General features: G+C 37.2%; 2 protein-coding genes across 18 annotated transcripts in view; one reads left to right on the top strand and one right to left on the bottom strand.

Moving 5' to 3' along the window:
- Window positions 1–419: 419 nt before the first annotated feature.
- The window catches only part of LOC129731299 (casein kinase I), an 82452-nt gene continuing 66316 nt past the window's right edge, over window positions 420–16555 (top strand). For 11 of the 17 annotated variants that reach the window (XR_008728994.1, XM_055691164.1, XM_055691167.1 and 8 more), the window contains exon 1: window positions 9901–10112. Coding sequence is in view for 16 of the 17 variants with exons in the window: in XM_055691164.1 (XP_055547139.1) it covers window positions 10001–10112 (112 nt within the window). In the remaining variant the exon portion in view is untranslated. Of the gene's footprint in view, window positions 724–9899; window positions 10113–16555 lie in introns of those variants that run through there. The other 6 variants (XM_055691166.1, XM_055691171.1, XM_055691176.1 and 3 more) reach the window with 3 other exon arrangements.
- On the bottom strand, window positions 9200–11545 carry LOC129731301 (uncharacterized). Its single transcript, XM_055691180.1, has 3 exons — window positions 11464–11545; window positions 10421–11413; window positions 9200–10357 (listed from the first exon to the last, which is right to left on the bottom strand). The coding sequence occupies exons 1-3, from the start codon at window positions 11512–11514 to the stop codon at window positions 10163–10165; spliced, it is 1239 nt and encodes a 412-aa protein (XP_055547155.1). The 5' UTR covers window positions 11515–11545; the 3' UTR covers window positions 9200–10162.

Raw genomic sequence — 16555 nt, forward strand, 5'->3', positions numbered from 1 at the left:
TTTCATTATTGCAAGTGTGTAGGTCTATAATATGGTCTTCTACATTAGCAGTTCGATACAAAACTGTGTGGTTCACACTTTTCCACCTGTCATCTCACATGACGATGATACTTCCTAATTAGTTGCTCTGAGCAAACTGAAAGAGACCAAAGTTCATACAGACCCGATAGTGTAATATGTGTATGCTTCCGTAGACCAACATTGGCCAAATCTGTTATCTGCTGTGTTACACATTGAGGCACATGGTTCGAAGTTTGTTGCTGGCTTTTTTGGATGCTTAATATACAGCGTCAATAGGAAATTACTGTTAGATATTCAATGGGTTCGTTATATCTGTCGATCATCGTTCCGTCAGTCAGTTACAAAAAGTTTTGCTGCAAGCTCCACTAATTCAAACAGTTTATTGCGTGGATTTGGTGCTTGGCTTATTGCCTGAGTACAGGAAGTTGAAGCGGAAAGAGACCCGACCGCTCGGCCACCGTGGACTGATATGGCTAAAGCGCGGTATTGTTTTGAGAGTAAATTTACGATGCTTTGATTGTGACACATCGAGGAACTGTGCTTCAGCCGACAGAGAAAGTCATCATTGCCGAGGCATCTAGGGAGTGCAAAGCAAATAAAAGAAAGAAGAAGAAAAAACGATAAAAAAACTTAAAACAAGGTGCCGTCGCAAATGTCATGGGTTCCGCTGAGGTTTCGCCCGAAGAAGATTACTCACTACAGGTAATGGTCGATCTGCCTTTTTTGCCTTGGATAGTTCAAGCCGAGAGAGCTATCGTTTTTTTTTGACATCGTTTTCGTTTAATGATGGTGTTATTTTAGTTGTTGCTTCAGTACACTTCTTTCATAGGTTTTTTTTCTTATAACTTTCTTGCACAATTCTTGGGAAGTTTTGCATGCCATTGCAAATTGTTTGCACTTTTCCTATGCTTCAAAAGGACTCCGAAAGCAGTTTCACTCATTAGCACTAACTACTTTTTTTGTGCAATAACACTATGCAAAAATGATCACCCACTGATTTCGAATATGTAGTGGAAAGCTGATGCGATTTGATCATGTTTTTTTTAAATAACATACAACCATAAAGCAGAGCTTCTTTAGGAAAAATACATTCGTATTTAGAATTATGTTGTGTTACTAACAATAAGCTCATAACAATTATTTTATATTCGAATAAAAGGAAATTATGTAATAATCAAATAAAGGGAAATTATGTAATGTAACCTACTTTAGTGATTTAGCTTAGATGCGATTAAGAAAATTCTTTCAAAATCTCATCTCAGAGACTCGTACTCACTATACTTAGTGGACGGTCTGGACTAAAGGATGGTAATTCTTACTGGAACGACGTTCCTCACATGCCACACCTTTCACAAGCCGCTAAAACAACAGTAAAATTAACTAGAGTGGTTCAAGTTGCACAATGGAATACCTAAAGGCCTACAGTCATCCGGTTGAACATTTTATATGATTATAATAATCCATAAGAACATACAATTTCTGCAGTAAGGGAAACAAGCTGCAAACTATCACTGCTTAACCAATCCTGGCTGAAGCCGCATATGTATTTGACACATTAGACACTAATTGCATTGGACCATGAGTTGGTTAGTTTCCTTCTACTAATCAGTGGTCACTTGAACCGCGCTAATGTATCTGACCAACTTGTTGTTGGTGCACATTGCATACTCACGTTTCTTGCTTTCTTTTCATTTAGCACCATTTGTTTACTTTACTGACAGTAATTGGATTCTATTATGTTAAGCCCCTGGACGGCTACCGCACTTACCAGCCGGTTACGGGAATTCCAAGCCCCACATGTACTAAGTTTCACGTGAAGGCGGTAGGATTGGATTTTATGTCGTTCTGCGAAGAGATGCCGGTTAAAGACTTTGATTGCATTCGATCGTTACGTTTTAAGCACTTTAAAGTCATTCGGAGTTAAAAACGTAATTTTTATTTATTTTATCAATATGACATCATAAATTGCCTAAAGCTTTGCTAAGATCGGTAAATAGCCATGAATTTATTCTCAATTGCACAATTAATTGGGACAGCTTTGGCGACAACCCAATACGCACATCGCTTCCACCGCGCATTGTATATTTAACCCTTAAATGCGCACGACGTTAAAAAGCATCTTAAACCATAAAATCTATGTTTAACACGCTTACTGCTCTAAAACTAACCAATATGCATAAAAAATTGAAAGATTTACTTTTCAATATGCAAATATTACCACGTTGTTTTTAAACAACGTTGTGGCTTTATCGCAGAATAAAGTCTGAACAATTACTTTTGTTAACAGTAACTTTAAAATTGACCTTTTGTTAGTATAATTACTGATAATTCAGACATTTTCATTAACAACTAACCTTATTTTAAAATTCATTTTCAAAGACAGTCAGCACCAGTCGGGAATCTAGCCATGTTTTTTTTCGTTTCCGAGATTTTGACAGCAAAAATAAAAACAAAACATTCAAATACAGCACTTCCAGCAGTTAAGTTTTCTTCGTTAGAGTCTAGAGAGCTATTCTAACGAATTGTATTTCCAAAAATACTGGAATACGTGTATTTTAAGACGTTTTTAGTCGTGTTGTTTTAAACAACATTGCGCATTTAAGGGTTAATAATAATCCTTTTTGTAGCTTCCAGTCCCATTCATCTCATCATTGATTGTTGCACTGCACTGCGCGTCCACACACAAACATTAGTGATGTGTGGATGCAGTGGCTCAAAGCTCGTCGAAGATTTTTTTTATTTGCCGATGCACTGGCGGTAGTCACTGTAGCTGCTTTTGTTACGACTTATTTTGCCGCGTTTTACACCTCCCACCCTTACGTAATAGTGTTATTATTCAATACTTTTTCGCACATGTCAGTAACTGGCCCCAAACTCTTGCGCGCTGACTCGCATGGACGCCGCACCAATCAACAACGGGGGGAATGCAACTGTTGCATACGGTAGGAAATCGCTGCCGCCGAGGCGGTGGCTGTAGCAAAAATGTGCACGTTAAAAATTATTGCTTTACCAACTGCACCATCTGAAACAGCAGTAGCAACAACAATTGAGCGTCGTCGGCATGGCAGAACAGTCGAGTGTTAAAAAGCAAACGTGAATTTATAATAAAAAAAAGTATTGTTCGCCTGTTCGTAGTGATATAGTGGTTAAAAATTCAATCACCCAGTGGGCCATCGTCGCCGGTAAGCCCGGCTGCTTTTCACGCCCGCGTCAGTCAGCAGACCGCAAAGTCCGCCGCGGAATCTCCACACGCTTAAGCCCGTTCATCGCCAGGCGTCTCGCAGCCATAAGCGGCGGCGGCGGCAAAGTGCGTCGAGTGTGCCATGAGGCTATACATTTGGTAATGTTTCATTTGTTTTTTGGTTTTGTTTTTTTTTGGTATTACCAGTAATTATGTACGTGCGTGTGATTGTGTTTATGTAAAAATATGTTTTAGGGTGTCGAACAAACTGCTCGGAATGCTAAGTTCACACGGTGTTCGGTCGCCATATATTTTGTGCCATAATAGAATTGTTAACTCTACTGAATTTCTTGAAAATCGATTGATGACAGTCTGATTTTTTGGGAAAATGTGGGAGCCAACTTTTTCTGACTGATTAGTTTAGTCTGATTAACATGTTCGATTATTATTGAATGTTTGATTTTTTGTCAAGTGAACATGAGATGTTGCGGTCAAATAAACTGTTAGCGTTATGGAGAGAAAAAAACTCTAGACATTTTGTCACCAAATATGGCAAAGAGTGTGCACTGTGAAATATGAAACTAATTAAAGATGTTTTCGCTTAATGCCAATAAAAATTAGCTGACTCAGTTTACAGCTAATTAAATACTGTCAATAAGCAATGAAACGATACCTACTTTTCGGGAGCAGGGGGATATTTGTAGTGGTACAATTATTTATTAACATTCATTCACCAAACCAAATTCACCAAATGAAATAAAACTATAAAGTGAGCTAGTCGTTGTAATTAGGGATTGCAATGATTTTTGTCGAAACCGGTTGGTTTGGCATATTTTCTAATGTTTTCACATTAATAAACCTTTGTAGTTATTTCGTGCTTAACCAGAGAGGATACTTCAAAATCATTTTCAAAAGTTTATTCTAAATCCTTTGAAAGCTTCTTCCTGATTGCACAACAACTTACCCAGATAGATTGCATATAACATTGCTGGTCCAAATATTTATTTGTAAATTAACAGTTTATTCTTGAGGCAAAGTCTAGAATTCCTGTTGATATGTGGATATAAACATTTTATATGCTTATTGCTTCTTGATTGAATGGTATTTGGACCCAATTTGTATCCAACTTGATGTGACCAATTTTAGACTACATCATTCGCTCAACAACGTGATTATTGATGGATTTGAAAAATTAAACTCTTGGCTTACAAGGAAAAATAATTAATTGTGTTTTAATACATTAAGAGAAATCTTCCATTTCTGCAAGTATAAATAAAATAAATCTAAACTTTTTTGCAGCCGAACACGAAAGGTTTTTCCTTCTGCGGATATGCCTGTATCATCATAAAACAAAAAATTCGCACATCCTGGTGGTAAATCAGGAAGACCAGAAGCAAAAATATTTGAAAAGTTTTGTGCTTGGGTGGAGGGGTGGAACCTGTCTATGGACCGTAAATATTCGTCTACGACTGATTATTACTTTAGTAAAATTGGTTTTGTCGGCTTTCTAGTCATCTGCCTATCAAAACGAACATTTATTTTCTATTTCCGACGTTTCGATTTAACATAAAACTTTTCGAGGATTAGAATCTTTTTTCTTTTATTTGTCCTTTCTAATCCTTGAAAAAGATTTTATATTTTGCAGATGAATGGAAAGCCGAAATAACCGATTTTACCATATAAAGCATGTAATTTATTGTTTTGAGACATCGCCAGCTTTGACGAAGACGCGATGATTCTGTCTCATAGCTGAAGCAAGATTTTTATGTATTGACCAGTTCTGGCCCAAAATGCGACTTCCTCCCCGCAAAAGAGGGAGGATCCTGTGAATACAAATTGTTATTTTATCTTTGAGTATCGCTTACACTCTAAACATTACAGTCACTAGATTTCAAATAAGTTAATCTTACGTCGAGATTTCAGTATTGTAGGGGACATCTACCAATCGATTTCTGAGAGTTTTTTCCTCAATATAAGACATAATTTGACTAGCTCATTTGAATATTAGCGGATCCATTGCCCCGATATGTGCTTGATGGGATACCCTAATACCTTTTTAGCCAAGAGACTCCAGATGCAGTTTTGTTTAAGATGGAGACTTACGGTTTCCGGAAAACAGCCAAAATTGACTAAGGCGGCATCCATAAATTACGTAACGCTCATAGGGGGAGGGGGGTTTTTGCGTTGTGTAATTTATGGATGTCACCTAAATACCACCTAACATGAATACTTTCGGAATCGGGGTGCTACCCAGAGACCTCAGAATGACACCAGACGAACCGGGAGTCACCACCTTTGATTTCAAAATGGCGTCCGAAATTGATTTCCGAACAAAAATTAGAAAGGCTTTAGAAAAAAATCCGAGACGCTCTAAGATCAGTTTTCAAAAATCAGCGAAAAAAATTTCGAATTAGCTAGTGCGGTAGCGCGTGGAAAAAACAGCGGTTATTCAGAAGTCCGCGTAAAAAAACCGCGTTATTTCAGAAATCCGCTTAAAAAATCTCGTGAAAAAAATCCGCGTAAAAAACCTGACTGTATTCATATGAGGTGTTATTTGGTTAATTTCGGTTGTTTTCTAGACACCGAAAGTCACCATCTTGAATTTCAAAATGGCTTCTGGAGTTGATTTTTGGTCTCTGGGCATCATCCGGATTCAGTCATTTTTGGTTCTGTTCCAGAAACCGGAAGTAGTCATTTTTGAAATTTAAAGTGACCACTAGGGTCGTTTTCAGGTCTCTGGACATCATTCCGATTTCGAAAGTACTCATATGAGGTATCAATTTTAATTGTACTAACAACATTGTCATAAAAATTCTGATTTCAAAGCAGATCAGTTGCTGAATCTTTTAGTGCTAAAACTATTAAAATCGGAAGAAAATTGCCAAAGTTACAAGAATTCCAATTTGTGTGTACCCGGGTACCCGCCGGGCATGTAGGGGTGTTTTTTTTAGCACAGAAAGGTTAATCCTAAAGGGCTTCGTAGCTGCTAGGTTGCAGCGTTCGCTTTGACAAGCAGATGGGTCGTGGGTTCGAATCTTAGTAGAATCCAGGCCATTCGATGTCAACGGAATGCGCAAAAATAAGTTCCTCTACATTAAAACTATGGCCAGAGGGGCATTCAGTTGAAACCTCTCCAGGAAATTGTAATTGACGATAATGTTGGCCGGAGGCAGCAAGGCTCGGAGTAGTAAGCGTAAAAAGGAAGGCTGAAAAAGCATACACACAAGCACGAATTAAAATAACCATGTCACTTACTCTCAATAGTGACATTGCTGATAATAATAATACTACAAGCACCCGGGCTATAGCACAAAAGATAAATGTTTCTGGTCGCAGTGATGAGTCCATACAGGAATATAATAGAGATCCATTTATGCAAAACATACCCAGGGTATCAGCTCTATTATCGTCAGGTTTGTCCAATTATCGTTCGGGGGGTTGAAGTCATAGAGAACTAATCTTTTGCAGGAAGATGCTCTGCATTGTGAAGAATTATCATGCAAGAAGTTAATGCTCTAGGACATCGTTCACCCCCCGGACGCTAATAGGTAAAACCTGACGATAATATTGCTTTGTGTAAAAAAAAAACCATGCCAAAGCTCCTTTCGTAGAATCACCGATGTGAGGTCAGGTTTTGTCCTATTTAAGACGTTTTTTTAATGATGGGTTGAAAAATACTATTATGTGGACAAACTCTTAGAATTTTTGCATTTTGCTTTGAAACAAAATGACACCGAAAAAACATAAAAAATTAGCGATATCTCAAAAATTCAAAATAGCGCTATTGTTGTCATTTCACCAATGAGTCCGAACTCGGGGAAATTTGGTTTTGCATCAAAATACACTAAGGTCGCTTCTTACGCGGCTTTTTTTACGCGGATTCCGGAATTGGCGCGGTTTTTTATGCGGATTCCGGAATTCTCGCTGAATTTTTTTCTCACGCGGGTTTCGAAATTTCTTCACTCGGAATGCGGAATTTGCGCGGGTTTTTTTACGCTGATTCCGGAATTTACACGGTTTTTTTACGCGGATTCCGGAATTTACGTGGTTTTTTTTACGCGGTACGTATCCCCCGCGTAAAAAACGACTTCAGTGTACATCAAAAAATCATATATAGAAGCCAAGGCTCTTGAGCTCCGTAGCCGCAAGATTACAGAGCCTGCTTTGGTAAGCGGGTGGTCGTGGGTTCGAATCTTAGTAGAATCAGGCCATTTGGATGTACAGAGTACAGAAGCAATATCACAATAGATCTAATCTCTGGTCGCAGTGATGAGTCCACACAGAAAAAAAGGCAGGAAAAAATTAAATTTTTGTTGCACTGTTTAATTAAACACAGAACTAGTGCAATTTAAAACAGTCTTACGGGATATGGAAAAAAAATTGGAAGATGATCAGAATCAAAATCAGCATTGGATAAATCACTGCAGGAATGACTTTGATTTGTTAGTACTAAATCAATTGAAGATGGGTTCCTGAGGAAACCATGAAGGAAAATTCGGAAATAAAAGTGAACAAAATCCAGAAGAGCAATTGTTGAACAATTTTTTTCATTGGAATTGCTTTAAGCATTATTTCAAAATCGATATTTTGCGATAGGATCACCGATGCTTGAAAATTTAGATTCATTCTTCGTGAGTTTTTGTAAATCTCTCTTGAAACGATTTTTCCGTTCACCTGTCTATTAAGAAGGCAAATGCATTGCGGCTATAAATAAAACGGCAATAACTATTTTAATTTGAATTCCCAAACTTTCAATAACTTTTATTTTAAAGTGGGATAAACATGATGTTTTCGACAGTGGATAACTATTACAACCCCACCTCCGGTAACATCAATTCTGTCAAATATGTAAACCATTTGATTTGGGTTCGGTTTGAGTTTAATTTTTGGCTCTAGAAGCGTTTCAGTCACAACTGCAATATGCACGTCATAGACTGTTAAAATTTAAAAATTTATCTTTTTTCTCTTTTGAAGAGTGCATTCCAGTTTAAGAAACTGACAACATTATTTGAAGTCATTGCTGACTTCGATTTCATAACAATTTCAGTTGTTATTTTATACCAACTTGAACAACCTTGTATATCGAGTTAGGTAGTCCATCTTCTCAGAAGTGCGACTACCCAAATCACGACTAGCTGACTTTTCTGCTTTAAACACGAAACTGATGAAATCTTTTGAGATTTATTCGTTCAACCCACTCTAAATAATCTTCTCTATATTTCTTCCCTGTCAAACAGACAATACAAGTCGGAGTCGATTATCCGGTAACTCGGTTATCCGGAAAACGCGATTATCCAAAGTGAAAATTTTTTTGACGCTCCAGATAATCCAGCCCGACCTGTATCAGATCAAATTCTTTCCGTTATGAAGATAGCGGTCGCTTTTTTGCAGAGAGATTTTTCTATATACCCAATATAATATTGGTAACAAGGCCGATACAATTTTCATTTTCATCTTATGTCAACCCTTTTATGTTTAACCCTATTTATTTTATGTTTAACCCTTTTTTTATGTCAAAATGTTGAAAATTGGAAGGGGAAGAAAAAAAAAGCCGTTTGTTAATATTATTGAGTTTTCGACAGTGTATATGCTTGATTTAGCAACAAACAAGTACAGTGACAGTGAAAGTGTCATCAAAAGGCAAGCCAAATGATTAATAATAATTTGATATTTTTCAACACACTTTTGCATGCAAGTTACAAACGTCGTAGGGTAAACGCTCCATTATTTATCTCAACAGGTTGGTGCACCTATATTCATCTTATTTCTCTCATTTGTCCAATTCACCGTCAAACTTCTTCAAATTTTTGAAAGTAAATCTATTTGCTTCTCGATTCTCTCAAGTGGCTGAAAGTTTTACGTTGAAAATATGGTAAAATTTGACGATAAATTGATCGAAAAGGCGTGATGAGATGAATATAGGTACTGAGATGAATATAGGAGCGGTTACCCTAACTTGCACACAATTTTTTATGAAAGCTATGCTCTTTTTTCTTTTCAGTGTTATTTTTTTTTGCCCTCACCTTAGCTTACTTTGATAACCGTGGACATAAAAACTATTCAAAATTTGCATCAGCCTAACGCGAAACTCAAAAGAATCTAGTTTAGCTTTGATTGAAAAAAAGTATTTATGCTGCACAAATATAGTTTGTGTTCCCGGGTGTATTGTAAATTGTAATTGCAACGTTCAATCAGTCGAGTAAGACTGTCACTTCGATGTCTCGATGAAGTTAGTTTACTCCGACGACGGTGCAATTTATGCAACACGGGAACAATTTATTAGTCTACTTTATATATCACAATTCTAGCACTATTTTCACCTCGAAGCACTTCGTATCGTACTGTAATTAATAACCACCAACACTCGGTGATTTTTTTTTGCACCCCATGCAGACCATTCTTGGTGCGCAGCGTCCGTTATCCATTTTTTCGATTTATTGCAGAGCACCGTTTGTGTTTAGAAAAGCAATTTCATTTTAACTAACTTTTAGAGGGGTTTACATTTATTCTTTTTTTCTTTATTTTTATCGTTATGCAATAAATTCAGCCCCGAAACACGACCTTTGAATTCAAACCAAATCGCCTCATTCGTGATAAACATTTAAAAAAACTGTAAAAAAAGTGTCCTTTGATTTGAACATCTCAATTTTTGAATGTTATAGTATGAAACCGACGTGTGTTTTAATTTTAATTTTCTCTCTTTTCTTCACTTGCAGTGGAGTTCCGGGTGCCGGAGCATCGGCCACGGCCGGTGGTGGCGGCGGCGGAGGCGGCACCACCCGGGGTGGCGGCAGCAGCATGTACTCCGCCCGTCACTCGGTTAGTTCGTCGTCCGGCGTCCTGATGGTCGGGCCGAACTTTCGAGTCGGCAAAAAGATCGGCTGTGGCAACTTTGGCGAACTGAGGCTGGGTAAGTTTTTTTTAACATTTTATTAGGTGTTTTTTTATGTATACTCAAACTTAAGGTATCAGTTGACACAACCCTACTCTAACCGAGTAATGCGTGGAAATCGATGCCACCTCAGCGCCTACACCGGCAACACAAAGTCCTAGCTGGGGTTCGAAATTGTTGATTGCATTAACGACACGAACGGCCAGACTAGACCAGCGCAACGGGTAATCTAACAGCATTTTTGTCGAAACCTCGGCGGTAGCCTGAAACAGATTAGAATGCGTGTACAACGAAAAAGTAACGTAAAATGATTTCAATCGTATTACCTGAACATAGCACCTCCGCTGTGCCGTTTCTTGGTCAGATTCGTTGGCGAAGTTACTGGCGTTACACGTTTTCAACTCTTTCAACCATCCGCCAAAGGTATCACTACTGTTGGCCACTAAATCGCGGAACTGATCAATAATTCCGATCAATTCGTTCCAGCGGTCTCTGACGCAGTTGGTGGCCTTTCTGGACACCCTTAAACCGGCATCCTCTGGAATACCCCCAACGCACGATTTCCCCCCATCGGTTAAACTGTTATACATTCGTATTACATTTTTCGTTCCCTCATGAACAACGATGTCCACTGTGCCTAGACTGGAGTTGACCATAGTTGAAGCATAGCGCTTTATTTCATCTACGACATTGAGACTACTATCGATCGTAGGTTGCGCTAGCGCATTGTACTGTGTCGCTAGAAATTGCACAAGCGGATCCAGGGTTTTTATCGGCAGGAGGCGCCTTTGAGCTATTCGCTGCATAAATTGCCACGGTAATTCAAGTGCCAGGTTTAGGTTTGGTGATAAGTTTCCTAAATCGCTTCCTATAATGTTGCTGATCAGGCTGGAAATAGAATCTGATAATGGTAGTAAGTTACCATTAACAGAAACATGAGATCCGTTGATCAATGGAAGTGGAATGGAGGGGATGGCCGGAATTGTCGGTATTGAGATTTCCGGTACTGTTGGTATTGATAGAATCGCTCGTTTCTTCCGGTTTTGCTTTTGGGTAGAGTTCGGCAATCGCTCTTCCTTTGGTGAGTTTACATGACCGATTTGGATGGTTATAGTATCGTTACTGACAGTAGGAATTAGTATTCCGGTGATGTTAGTTCCGGGTAGAACTGCGGCCCTCCATCGTGTAATATTGATGGTTAATCCGCTGATATTGGTTCCATGATCCTCCAGACCTGGTCGAGAGTTGAAGCGGTTACCGATTGAAATTGTTACGTTGCGGGGTTCGCCCTTTTCCAGGGATGGTTCAACTAGAGCTATCTTAATAAAAATTGTTACATGGGAACGCTAGAAGAATATTCAATACCTACTAGTGCCAATATCCCTAGGAAAGTGATCTTATTGCGATAATGCTCGGCCATTGCTCGATTGCTGTATAATAGTGAAACTGTACATTCACTAGAACTTATACCCTTTCGTCAAGAGTTATTAGCTATTGCAGGTTGTGTTTGAATTTTAATTGCAATCAAATATTGAGGCAGCTGCTAATCCTTAGCACGCGTCGTCTAACTTTTATGGCGTTAGATCTAATCGTCTTTTATTTCTGGGATATTATATTAATGTTCAATTTTATGAATCGAAGAATAGTGAAAACTAGGCCTTGGTTGGTTCAATAACTGCTTCAATTATTATGACCTGTTATGGACACCTGTTGGTGTTGACCAATTATGGTGTTGACATTTTCGATGATGTTTACGTATTCAATTTTAGGTGGTGTAAAGAATTATCTTTGAAGCCTGTGTCAAAAATAAATCAAAATTTTTATTAATGTTTATTATTAGCAATTTGCTTTACAAGCAATAGAAAAATAACGAACGTGAAAAATGATGCAAGAAAACTCATCGCCACGAATGTCGTTCCTAGAGTAAATGTCCTTGATTGATGAACATTGTTATTTTATCATTGAAACGTTGTCGTCAAATGACTAACGAGTGTCATGGTCCTGGTGTCAAACCACATTTTTGGGACTTAACTGTCGAATAAACACGTGTTCCACGATGTTGTTGAATGATAGGTCATAAATTTGCACAAAACCGTGTCGTGGCGACTTACAAGAGCACCACCAGCACCTGGTGGTGACTATATTTTTCATCAACATTAAACCAGTTGCAGCAAGAGCTACTAATTTATTGCTGGTTGGGTAACTTTTTTGTTTCAAAACTCAAAAAATTTAGAATGTTCTTTATTATGAGCTTTATGAAAAAGTGTAACTACTACAAGTATAAAATATCACCGTAATACGTTTGTTCTCGAAAATAAACTATGTTCGAAAAATTGCCTGAAACTTACTATTTTTTTTTTCATAGAGGGGGGGGGGATGTTTGTAATAATTTATTTATGTATTAATATCTATTCAGAATTAGTATTGTGTGTTCTGCCACAAATGGTGACATTTCAACACTATTATATATATTTGTACGCTTTTTTATATTATTGAATGTTATTAGCTTTTGCAGTTAAGTTAATGTAATTGTAGGAAAATTATTAAACCTACTTGTCAAGGAAAAAAAGGGAATAAAACAAAACTTAAAATAAACTTAAAACTATCTTACTGACTATAAAGTGAGCTAATCGTTGCAATTGAGGATTGCAACGATTTTTGTCGGAATTTGTTGATAATTTGGTTGAAAATATGTCAATTTCTAATGTTTCTACATTTGTGAGCCTATGTAGCTCGTTCGTGCTAAACCAGGGAGGACGCTTCAAGATCATTTTCAAAAGTTTATTCTGAATTCTTTGAAGTGTTTTCTTCCTGGTTGTACAACAACTTGTCCAGTTGGGAACTGCATATAACATTGCTGGCCTAAAAATTTGTTTGTAAATTAACAGTTTATTCTTGAGACAAAGTCTAGAATTCCTGTTGATAAGAGGATATGAACATTTGATATACTTATTGCACTTTGACTGGATATTTTCAATATGCTCCTTGAAAGTAAGATTCTTATCATAAATTAGCCCTAAGTATTTAACTTGATCAGACCAATTTAAGACCACACCGTTCATCTTAATAACGTGGTTATGAGTGGGTTTGAGAAATGAAACTCTTGGCTTATGAGGAAAAATAATTAACTGTGTTTTAGAAGCATTAGGGGAAATCTTCCATTTCTGCAAGTATGAAGAAAATATATCTAAACTTTTTTGTAGCCGACTGCATACAACACGAAGGCTTTTTCCTTTTGCCGAAATGCTTGTATCGTCACAAAACAGAGATTTCGCACAACCTGGTGGTAAATCAGGAAGATCAGAAGTAAAAATGTTATATAAGATTGGGCCCAGGATACTCCCCTGAGGCACACCAGCTCTAACAGGCAATCTATTAGATTTACCATTTAGATAGTTAACCTGGAAAGTGCGGTCAGTTAAATAACTTTGTATCATTTTTGTGAGGTAAAGCGGAAAACTGAAATTTGACATTTTAGCTATTAAACCTTTATGCCAAACACTGTCGAATGCCTTTTCTATATCTAGTAGAGCTGCTCCAGTTGAATAGCCTTCAGATTTATTAGTTCGAATCATATTTGTTACTCTAAGTAACTGATGAGTAGTGGAATGCCCATGGCGAAAACCAAACTGCTAATTTCAAAAATTGAGTTCTCATTAATATGTGTTATCATTCTATTGGGAATTATTCTTTCAAAAAGTTTGCTAATAGAGGAAAGTAAACTAATTGGTCAATAACTTGATGCCTCAGCTGGATTCTTTTCGGGTTTTAAAATTGGAGTGACTTTGGCATTTTTCCATTTCGTAGGAAAATGTGCTAGTGCAAAGCATTTGTTAAAAATTTTTACCTAGAAATTTAAAGAGTTTTCGGGAAGTCTTTTGATGAGGATATAGAAAATCCCATCATCTCCTGGTGCTTTCATGTTTTTGAATTTTTTGAGAATAGTTCGCACCTCATTCAAGTTTGTTTCCAATACCTCTTCAGAAAGAAATTCTTGGGTGGTGATCTGATCATACTTTTGGTTTACTCCATTTTCAATAGGACTTACTACGTTCAAATTGGAGTTATGAACGCTCTCAAACTGCTGAGCAAGTTTTTGAGATTTTTGTTCATTCGTTAGAAAAATGCAATCACCATCTTTAAGGACTGGAATGGGCTTCGAAGGTTTCTTAAGAACCTTCGAAAGCTTCCAGAAAGGTTTTGAATAAGGTTTTAGTTGTTCAACTTCTCTCATGAAATTCTCATTTCGCAAGAACTTCTCTCATGAAATTCTCATTTCGCAGTGAGAGTGAAAGTTTAATTTCCTTTTGTAATTCTTGAAAAATAATTTTCAAAGCAGGATCACGAGATCTTTGGTATTGACGTCTCCGTATGTTCTTCAAACGTATAAGAAGTTGAAGTTCACTGTCAATAATTGGTGCATTAAATTTCAGTCTTGCCTTAGGAACTGATAAATTCCGGGCATTGAGTATTAAGCTGCTAAAATTTTCTAATGCTCTGTCAATGTCAGCACTATTTTGTAAAATAATATCATCATTCAAATTTTCCTCGATCGTAGAACGATATCTATCCCAATTAGTCTTGTGATAATCTAACACAGATCTAGTGGTATTTAAAATAGTTTCATGGGAAATAGAAAATGTTATGGGAAAATGATCAGAATCAAAGTCAGCATGAGTTCATAAATCACTGCATGAATGGCTTTGATTTGTTAGTACCAAATCAATTGTAGATGGATTCCTAATAGAAGAATAACATGTAGGACCATTTGGGAATAAAACTGAATAAAATCCAGCCGAGCAATCATTAAACAATATTTTTCCATTGGAATTGCTTTGAGCATTATTCCAAGATCGATGTTTCGCATTAAAATCACCGATGATTAAAAATTGAGATTTATTTCTTGTGAGTTTTTGCAAATCTCCCTTGGAATAATTTTTTTCGCTCACCAGTGCATTGAAAAGGCAAATACACTGTGGCTATAAATGAAATGCCAATACTTGTTTCAATTTCAATTCCCAAACTCTCGATAACTTTGGTTTCAAGATGGGGTAAAACACGATGTTTTATTCGACGGTGGATAACTTTTGCAACTCCACCACCAGCAACATCAATTCTATCAAACCTATGAACTATATAATTTGGGTTCTTTTTTAGTTTGATATTTGGCTTTAAAAGCGTTTCAGTCACAACTGCAATGTGCACATCGTGGACTGTTAAAAAATTGAAAAATTCATCTTCTTTCGCTTTTAAAGAGCGAGCATTCCAATTTAGAAAATTTACAGCATTATTTAAAATCATTGCTGAATTTCAATTTCATAACAATATTAGTTGTAAATTTTATACCTTCTTGAACAGCCTCGTACATCGAGTTACAGTTCAACAAAACGAACATTAGCTGCAGCATGGATTGTTGTAGGTATTCAATCTTTTCTGGAGTTGGACTACCTAAATCAATACGGGCTGACTTTTCAGCACCAAACACGAACGGTTTGTTACTGTTTGAATTTGAAATATTACCTGTAAGGACACTGGCAGGGCCGGATTTAGACGGTGGGGTCCCGGGGCAAATTTGTTTGTGAGGCCCTCTTTTCTAAAAACATTTAGAGGTAACGTTCTGAAAGGTGACGAGAAAAAAAAAGGTCGCCCAAGGACTAGAGGGGCCCCTAAAATCGGGAGGCCCGGGGCATTTGCCCCCTTTGCCCCCCCCCTCAAATCCGGGCTTGGACACTGGCACATGAACAGCCTGGTGTTGCCTGAACAGGATTTTTTGTCTGAAATTTGTTATCTGAATTTAAATTATTACCTACAGACACACCTGCTAATGAAAGTGCTGGTGATGCCTGAACAGTATTGAAAGTCTTTTGTATACCCACATTGACAACAGGTTGCTTAGAATTCCTACGTTGTCTGAAAGCAATAATTTTTGACCTTACAGGACAATTAAAGAAATTAGATTTGTGATTTCCCCCACAATTTACACATTTGAAACTATTAGTGGTCTCTTTCACGGGGCAGATATCTTTCGTGTGACTAGTGTCACCACAAATCATACATTTTGCTACCATATGGCAGTTTCTAGTTCCATGACCATAGGCTTGACAATTCCGACATTGAGTAAGATTATGGATTTCTCCATGTCTCCTGAAATTTTCCCACTTTTTTCGCACGTTAAATAAAACACGTGCTTTTTCCAAACATTACAAATTATTTACTTTGGTACGATCAAAATGTACTAAGTAATTTTCCTGGTGTATTCCAGTTTGATTAATTTTGGCATTTGCCTTTCGTTTCATCAAAATTACTTGGTTGGGAGCAAAACCAAGTGATTCTGACAAACATTCTTTAATTTCCTCAATTGTTTGGTCATTTGAAAGACCTTTCAAAACAGCCTTAAACGGTCTCTCGTTTTTGGCATCAAAAGAATAAAATTTATATATCTTTTCAGTCAAATACTGTAA

This window comes from Wyeomyia smithii, chromosome 3, assembly GCF_029784165.1.
Source record: "Wyeomyia smithii strain HCP4-BCI-WySm-NY-G18 chromosome 3, ASM2978416v1, whole genome shotgun sequence".
NCBI classification, from domain to species: Eukaryota; Metazoa; Arthropoda; class Insecta; order Diptera; family Culicidae; genus Wyeomyia; species Wyeomyia smithii.